General features: G+C 37.3%; 2 protein-coding genes across 2 annotated transcripts; both read left to right on the forward strand.

Annotated features, from left to right (window-relative positions):
* Window positions 1-722: 722 nt before the first annotated feature.
* LOC105115130 (uncharacterized) lies at window positions 723-922 on the forward strand. Its single transcript, XM_011011930.1, has one exon. It carries the CDS (start codon window positions 767-769, stop codon window positions 872-874), a length of 108 nt encoding a protein of 35 aa, XP_011010232.1. The 5' UTR covers window positions 723-766; the 3' UTR covers window positions 875-922.
* A 77-nt stretch (window positions 923-999) lies between these two features.
* LOC105115131 (transcription factor LHW-like) lies at window positions 1,000-8,284 on the forward strand. Its single transcript, XM_011011931.1, has 10 exons — window positions 1,000-1,111; window positions 2,093-2,311; window positions 2,411-2,492; window positions 2,867-2,908; window positions 2,991-3,050; window positions 3,350-5,203; window positions 5,310-5,411; window positions 5,795-5,935; window positions 6,033-6,158; window positions 7,513-8,284. Exons 1-10 carry the CDS (start codon window positions 1,017-1,019, stop codon window positions 7,690-7,692), a joined length of 2,901 nt encoding a protein of 966 aa, XP_011010233.1. The 5' UTR covers window positions 1,000-1,016; the 3' UTR covers window positions 7,693-8,284.
* The last annotated feature ends 742 nt before the right edge of the window (window positions 8,285-9,026 follow it).

The raw sequence follows: 9,026 nt of genomic DNA on the forward strand, positions 1-9,026 counted from the left end.
TATTATTATTATTATTATTGTTGTTGTTGTTGTTGTTATTGTTATTACTATTATTATTGTTGTTGTTGTTATTGTTATTATTGTTATTTATAATTTGTACAATTAACCTCCTTGTGGTTCAACCCCTGTCTTGTCGGGTTATTTATTATTTCGACACTCCTACACTTGGGAGAAGACATCAATCTTTTAGTTGTGTCAAGTTTTTGGCATCGTGACCGAGAAGGTAAGTTCTTGTACAAATTATAACATTTATTTTATTTTCTGTTTTCACTTTTCTTATATATAACTTTGTTTCTTATCTCTTATTTCTTCTTCTTCTTCTTTTTAATTCTATTCCTACACGTGTATGAGAGTGTGGTCACGTACATCAAGTGGTAAACTTTATAGGGTATTCTCATCATTTTTAGAAAATATGGCCGAAGAAGATAATCAATCGCTTCATAATGAGAATAATGAGAATAATCGTGCTAGAACACTTAGAGACCACATGAATCCCACAAGAACAAGTGCACCATCATGCATAGTTTTTCCTCCTGATGCATCTCATTTTAATTTTAAACCAGACATTATTTAACTTTTACCTTCTTTTCATGGCTTAGATTTAGAAAATCCATACTTGCATTTAAGGGAATTTGAGGAGGTCTGTAACACATATAATGATTCAAATTGTAGCATGAACACTATCATATTGAAGCTTTTTCCTTTTTCATTAAAGCTCTCTTGTTTGAAAAACCTTCGTGGGTTTTTCTGTGTCGGTGGTGGGAATATGGCTTGCAAGAGAATGGTCATATCAGTGAACTTGGATCCAGAGAGAAAGAGGAGTGGTGGTCTTAGAACTAAACAGGCTGGGAGAGGATCCTGTCGTGGAAGTTAGACTGTCAAAAAATGTGCAGTCTTTGGCACTGACCAGTCACAAAACAGTGACTTCACTTTTGTTACTCTTTTCATGCTATTAAGTTGTTGTTTAAGGTTTAAGAAAAGCCTTGGTTTGGAGGTCAGCGAGTTGAAGTTGTGAGATGGGTCTTTTGTTGAGAGAAGTTTTGAAGAAACTTTGTTGTGTTAATCAATGGTGTTATGCTGTTTTTTGGAAGATCGGATACCAGAATCCTAAGTAAGTGCTTTTCCCCCCTTATTTCTTTTGCTTGTTTGTTTGGTTGCTAAGAAAATGGAGGATAATGTAAGGGAAACAGAAGTGTAACGTGGAATATACTTGGACCTTTTGTTTTCTGGGTTTTACTTCTTTGGACATTCCTTTTTTGTGTGTGTATGTTTTTCTGTTTGATTGATGAATAAATAGAGGGAAAACACTTGTTTTTGGTGTTTTCTTTTATTTTTACTGTACATTTCTTGTATTTTCAGAGTGACCAAACAAAGAGGATCTGATGAGTGATTTTATCTTTTGGTCTGTCATGGTGTTAGCATAGGATTCTGGGTTTTCTTTTTCTTTATGTGTTTTCTGAGGGACCAAACAAAGAGGGTCTTATATTTGTGTTTTTTCTTTTTGGGCTATCTTGGTCTTTGAATGATATGTTACAGGCTGGTTGTTCCCTTTTTTTTTCTTTTCTTTTTTATCAGAAGTCTGATTGGTTACTGTTGTCTTATGTAGGATGCGCAATCCAATAGACCCTTTCTTTTTCGTTCTGTTTCTGGATCCTTGTGTTTTGGTTTATTCTGTTTTGTCTTTAAGAATCTCAGTAAAAGCTGATTTGTATTGGTTTGACTACACCCCTTCTGTATTGACTGATTTCGTGTTCGTGAAATCGACTGATTCTATCTGTCTTTGTTTGTTTGATTCCATTCTGTCCTGTTATCTTGGTTTCGAACTGAAAGAAATAGTTACCCTTTTATCAGCAACTGAAGATTCTGCTGATTGGTGACTTTAATTTTTTGTTACCTTCTGTTTGGATTCTAAGAAGATGTTGTAAAAAAGGGAAGAAAAATCATAGCAGAACATGGGATCTGATTTTGTTTTTTATCTTGGCTTTTTGGCAACTAGACAGAAGCTGTGATTTATTTTGTTTTTTGGTCTTAGTTACTTGCCCAAATTCGGTTATTGATTTGAATGATCTTAACATATTTTATTAATCTGCAGGTTGTTAATTTGGGAGGAATGTAACTCCGAATCAACATTATGTTCAGTTTCACCAAGCACTTCTGGAACTGAGAACCTAGTACTGCCTTTCAGAGAAAGGGAAGGATACTTAGGTTCTGAGGTTCATTCCTCACAGTTTGGAGTTCATGAGGGGGATAGACTCCGTCTGCTTATTAACAAAATGATGGCAAATAATCAGGTTATTATAGTTGGTGAAGGGTATGTATTTCTTCTTTTTCGTGTATCTTACGATTTAGTTTCACATTTTCACTGCCTTATCCATTTTCCCTATTGAAAGTCTGATTTTTAATTTTGCAGAATTGTCGGCCGGGCTGCTTTTACAGGAAACCATGAGTGGATTCTTGCAAACAATTGCTGTAGAGATGCCCATCCCCCAGAAGTATGCTAACATAATTTTATCTTCCAGTGCTGTGGCATAGAGTTTTGTAGCACCAAATATTGCATAATCTGTGTCCATTATCTATACTGGGTTGCACAACTTGCCATCTGGAGTCCATTGAAAGTTGGATTCATTTTCTTTTCTCCTGTATAATCATAGTACAGAAACTCTACTGATGATATGTATCACACTGTATTTTCCATTTTTTTCTACCAAAAATGACCTAAGTGGTCTATACATTTGAATGAGTAATGATTTTGATGAAAGTTTAACAATAAAACATCTCAATGCAATACCAGCATGACTGTTTTTTCCTCTCTGAAATGCACTGTTGGTGGTTAAACCTGTTATAACTTCAATCTTGTGTTCTACAGGGTTTAAATGAGGCACATCTCCAGTTTTCAGCTGGGATGCAGGTTTGTTAGCTTTCTGTATGTTCTAATTTCTGAAATAATCTTTAATCTGCTTTCCATGGAAGTGATTTTAATTGTCTTGCAGACAATTGCTGTTGTTCCTGTTTGTCCTTATGGAGTACTTCAACTTGGTTCTTCCTTGGCTGTAAGTCCTTGCTATTCAGTTTCTTTGATGTGACAATGAATTGAATTTCAAATTCCAATGTTATCATGTGTATGTAATTTCACTTCACTTGCTGGTAAGGATATTTTTCTTATAGGTTAGTCATTTCCACTCTGCTTGCTTTATAAAGGTGTCCAATTGAAAATTTATTTTTCACCACTGATACTATGGCTATACTTGTAATTTTCAATATTCTATTGCATTGGTTACTTGTTCATTATGTCAAAGCAGTTTGCCTGTTGCTTTCCATATATTTTATTATATTATCTTTACTGTTTCAGATTCCGGAGAATATTGGATTTGTGAACATTGTGAAGAGTTCGATCCTGCAAATAGGGTGCATCCCTGGAGCCCTTCTGTCTGACAACCACATGGAAAATGAATCTACAGAAAGAATTGGAATACCTATTTCCTGTGGAATGCCTCTTCCTGTGTGTTTTTCTGGAAATTATAAGGTGCCAAACTCTACTCCTTACTTGGCAGACAGCTTCAACCAACAAATAATCTCATCTCAGGCAGCTTCTAGAATTGTTGGTCGACCTTCATGTTCTCAACCAAGACAGATTCAGGATAATCAACTTGCTACTTCTTCAGCTATTCATATCCATAACGTGACTAAAACTTTGGCTAAATCTTGTGATAACTTCTGTGAACCAAAGATTATTCCAGTGATGAAGCCAGACAATCCATTCATGGGCCAGCTACCTGATGGAGTGGTTGGAGCTGAAGTAATCCCCTCAAATCCTGGTGCATTATTGAACCAGCAGACTGATTCAAGACCTGAATTCAATCATCAACCAATTATTAGTCAATCAGATACCAACAATAACATAATAAAATTACTGGAACGGCAGATTTTCTCTGATGCGGGTGCTCAAAATCATGTTGGTCACAATAAAAGTGAATCAGATAGCCTTACTATGTCCCATGTAAGGACAAATGGAGGCCTTTTTCTTACTTCTCCTGGAGGTTCTCATATATCTGGACAGTTACCTAATGAAATGGGTGGTCAGACAAGACCACACTCAATTCCGTGCTCGTTATTGAAACTGCAGAAGTTGGCAGATCTTAATCACTCGTCCACTTTTCTGGCAGGGGTTGGAATTCAAAATGCTGGTTCATCAAGGGCAGAGGAGGTTCATTTATCCAGTCTGTTGGGTCGTTTTAGTGCGAGTGGCATTCTCTCAGGGAGTTCCAATCATGAATATTATCCCCCAGATGTGAAGCCTATTAAAAATGAAATACCTGCTATGGAAAAAAAGGTTGATAGCGACTTGTTTCAAGCACTTAACATCCCACTAACTCAACCAGGGGAACATATATATTTGGGTGAGAAAATCCTTGGTCCTGTTAATGATTGCCTGAAGAATGCTTCTGGAAGTCAGAATACGGTTACTGTAAATGCTATGATTGATGAGCCATGTGCTCAACTTCCATCTGGGGATGACTTGTATGATATTTTGGGCGTGGGTTTTAAAAACAAACTACTCGACGACCAGTGGAATAATTTACTTCGGGAAGAGGCATGTGTGAAGACACAAGATATGGTTAACGATGCTTTAGCATTTACGAGTATCCGGGAGGCAAATTCTGATATTTTTTCACTTAATGAAGGAATATCAGACAGTAATATGTTCTCTGACATGGGTACTGATCTTTTAGATGCTGTGGTATCTAGGGTGCATGCTGCTGCCAAGCAGAGCTCAGATGATAATGTGTCTTGCAAGACATCATTGACAAAGATCAGTGCGTCATCCTTTCCCAGTGGTTCTCCCACCTATGGCTCAATTGGTATGGCTGATCGGGTACAGAGGGAGTTAATTAGCCTGCCTGGAAAAGCAGGGACCATAGCATCTACCTCTTTTAGATCTGGCTGCAGTAAGGATGATGCTGGAAGTTATTCTCAAACTACTTCCATCTACGGGTCCCAGCTGAGTTCCTGGGTTGAGCAGGGCCATAAAGCATGGCATGATAGCAGTGTTTCAACTGCATTTTCCAAGAAAAATGACGCAACAAGCAAACCAAATCATAAAAGGCTTAAACCTGGAGAGAACCTGAGACCCAGGCCCAAAGATCGGCAGATGATCCAAGATCGGGTAAAGGAGTTGCGCGAGATTGTGCCAAATGGAGCAAAAGTAATGCATTTCTCTAATCCTTATGCTGCATGTCTTTTTTCATCTGATAATTAATTTTGATAGTTAATGTTATATTATTCTTTCTTGTGTTACTGTGGTCTAACAGTGTAGCATAGATTCTCTGCTTGAACGCACCATCAAGCATATGCTTTTCTTGCAAAGTGTGACAAAGCATGCAGATAAGCTAAAACAAACTGGGGACTCGAAGGTATCGATTACATATACTATCTATATGTTTTCCATGCTAATTTGGATGGGTGTTTCTATTTTTGCTGCCCTTTCTAAACCCAATAGAGGGATCACCTGCTCATGTTTTGTGGAAACTTTGTCAAGTACTGCTGCGAATGGGTATTGCGATCCGGGATGGAGAATGCCTATGAAATTTAATAGGCATAAACATGATATGAGGATATCTTGTCCTATTAAGTACAGTTATCAAGGACATCGGTCAAGATTTATGCACACTGTGTTTTGGAAATGATTAAATTACTCTTATATCTACATTAGCTTTTTGACATTTTGTACTTTTGCACAGTTACTAACAAGAGTAAAATGTTTCTGACTGTATTTTATTCTTGTGTAAATATGCAGCTTATTAACAAGGAAGGTGGACTCCATTTGAAGGACAATTTTGAGGGAGGAGCAACGTGGGCATTTGAAGTTGGTTCACGGTCTATGGTCTGTCCTATCATCGTTGAGGATCTGAATCCACCTCGCCAGATGCTCGTGGAGGTAATGCCTTTTTTTCTTTGCTCAGCTATGGAGCTGTTCGTTTTTAAAAAGTTTCTTTTATCCTCTATTTCCAATCATATATTTCCTCTTTTGACAGATGCTTTGTGAAGAACGAGGTTTCTTTTTAGAGATAGCTGACTTAATTAGGGGATTGGGATTGACAATCTTGAAGGGGGTGATGGAAGCTCGGAATGACAAGATCTGGGCATGTTTTGCAGTAGAGGTAGGATTCTAAACTGAAACACTGTGTGCACTAATCAACTGTCATTCCCAAGTAACCCCTTATGGAAGGAATATGTGGGGTGTCCTCACATTGTTGGATTATCTTCCCAGCAGCTTCTTATTCACACACTTTTAGTTGGAAACAATCAAGTTCAGTAATTCAACTGTGCCCATCTGTTCATATGAAAAACATATGGGATGCCTCTTAAATATAGTTTAGTCAAAAGTTGGAGCAAATAATGATTATTTCTTGGCATCACTAGTGAGCACATCCAAATATTTCCTTTAGTTTAATCAACCATGTTACTTTGCATCATTTATCTCATGAATCCATGTTATTGTTTATTCATTCACAAGGGTTGTGATGGCTGTAACTGGATGATTTTTTCAGTCTTGCTTTGATTTTTTGCATTATCCCATTATAAATGGATGAACAAGATGACTTTTTGATAGGTAGCAAAGAATGGTTTGGTGAACTTTTATTCCTTGACTGAACTAGGGTGTTGATTTTTCTGGCAAACAACATCAAGGCTTTGATCTTTTTTTTTTTTCTTGATATAAATGAATACATTAAGGACTCCTTTACCTAAAGGCATCGAGCTTTTGTGTTTCTAACTGCATGTTTATTGTGAGAAGAAAAAATCTATGTCCATTTTACATCTTTGTTGCCCTATGGAGGCATTTTGAGGAAAAATAAAGAATTTCTGGTCTGCTTGCATCGTTTGGATTGTGATTCTGATAACCATGTATTTTATGAAGAAAGCAAGCATGATGCAATATTTTTCTTTTTATTTGACTGTTTAGCTGCCGTGGCTGTTTACGAATGCGATTTTTGTTCATTTTAATGTTAAAGAGCATTACAGCTGGAATTTTAGTCAAAATTTTCTCAGACTTTCTCTTTGAACAATAATAATTATTCATTTCTTTGTGAAAATTTTTATGAGGGTAAGTGTTGCAATGAACTTGAAATTTCAGATATGCTATGCTTTGTGCATGCGTTTGGGCTTCATTTTTTACCATTTCTTCTATTCATCTTCAAGGTGGGAAGATGTATAAACTAATAATATGACCAAATGAGTGTTTTCTTTCACATTTGATCTAGAACTACAAGACCAGGGGAAATGAAATGTATAAACCTGATCAAAATGTCTTGACTTGCACTTGTATGTGTTATGCAAATGACCAAGCTACAGTCTAAGTTTCAGAATTTATCCTTTAGATTGTTGGTAAATATCATGTGCATAACAATGACTGCTTCCTCGCCCTCCATTCTGGAAGCCATACTACATGAGTCTAATAGGTGCTTCTTTTACTATCTTCGCATTCTGTTATCTAAATTGAAGTGTCATATGCAGGCAAACAGGGATATAACGAGGATGGAAATATTTATGTCGCTTGTTCAACTTCTGGAGCAAACTGTCAAGGGCAGTGCAGGACCAGTGGGTGCTTTGGAGAATGGTGATATGATGGTTAATCTCACATCCCCCCAAACAACCTCTATACCTGCAACTGGTATGCCTAGCGGTCTGCAGTGAACTGCCTGACAAACAATATTTCTGGTGTGGATATGTTCAGAGCAAATGCAGTTTTGCTTGCCATGACTAACATGTGATCTAGCCTAAGCTCTCAGGCAGTTCTAACTATCTCTAAACTTTTTTGTCTCCCAAAATTAGATTACGCCTAACATCACCTCACAGAATTGGAGATTTGTTTAGATAGCTAAAGGCTTGCCAGGAACTTTCGACATTGTGTTCCCTTTGGAGATGAATATCTTAATGTTTGGATCGTCTAACGTTGGGGAGAAAATTTAGCTTCAGAGTGGTAAAATGGTCGTGTTGTAGGTGACTAGACATCAATGCTGCAGCATCTTAGTGTAGTCTCAGTGTAGGCTGGAGAAATGGTTGCATAGCAATGGGGTATTGTGGCTAACAAATGTATAGGGGATGTTGGATATGAGAAATGAAGGGGTCTATCCTTTTTTTTCGTTTGGTAAAACAATGTGCCTTATCTTTCTTTTTTTGTCCTTTCTTTCTTGTGCCACAGGTTTCTGTAGCGATTTGATTTTCCTCCTGAACCCTTTTTACTGTGTGGTTTTCAAGTTAGTGCAATTATACTTTGGCTTGACGCTATGGTAGCATGCATCTTTGAGCAATGATAATGTAGGTGTTTTATTCGAGCTTATTATAATCACTTGAATATTATTGAAGAATTCGTACAAAAACTTGAAAAAAGATTGGGTTTTCCATAGCTGTGATATTATAAATACTTGGTTGTCTGCTTTAGTTTATGTTACTGTAAAATTAACTTATAATATGGAAGCTAAAGGCACGCGCTGATCTTGATGATTGCAAACCATGGCTAGCATCAAGAAATATAATATGGTGGCTATAATAGGGTGGCTTGCACCCAGAAAAAAAAAAAAAAACTTGGTTCTATTTCTATCAATTCAACGAGCAGAGATGGTTCGGCTGTGCTTGGTGTTAGGTTTAAGATTGTTGTCTAGCCCTCTGGCTTCCCTTTCTTCTCTCCCATCTGGTTGGGCTAGATTAGGGAGGGTTTGTCTGGGCTGCAGGCCACTTCCCCATCTCATCTCGTTATGTTGGGTTTTGTTGGGTTCATTCGCATGCTGAGCTGATCGACCGGATTCTGGTTTTTTCCACGATGTATCCTTGCATGGAAGGGGCACTGCTGAGCGGTCATCAAGCTACAAAGTTCGCAACGCATGAGAGCAGATAAATCATTCATTCTGTTGGGTCTAATATTTCCAAGCTCTGTATCTCCAAAAAAGAGCAATAATTATGCCAATTTTTTTTTTTATATATAAATATAATTGTTAGGCACTTTCGGTCGATGTGATGTATCTTCCATG

The sequence above is a fragment of the Populus euphratica genome, unplaced genomic scaffold, assembly GCF_000495115.2.
Source record: "Populus euphratica unplaced genomic scaffold, PopEup_1.0 scaffold642.1, whole genome shotgun sequence".
NCBI classification, from domain to species: Eukaryota; Viridiplantae; Streptophyta; class Magnoliopsida; order Malpighiales; family Salicaceae; genus Populus; species Populus euphratica.

Bases quoted from the DNA above. Each gene is read 5' to 3' on its own strand.
- LOC105115131 (XM_011011931.1), top strand. From the start codon at position 1,017: ATGGGTCTTTTGTTGAGAGAAGTTTTGAAGAAACTTTGTTGTGTTAAT. The intron at 3,051-3,349 runs GTAAGTCCTTGC...TTACTGTTTCAG, and splicing joins AACTTGGTTCTTCCTTGGCT to ATTCCGGAGAATATTGGATT. The intron at 5,204-5,309 runs GTAATGCATTTC...GTGGTCTAACAG, and splicing joins TTGTGCCAAATGGAGCAAAA to TGTAGCATAGATTCTCTGCT.
- LOC105115130 (XM_011011930.1), top strand. From the start codon at position 767: ATGGCTTGCAAGAGAATGGTCATATCAGTGAACTTGGATCCAGAGAGA.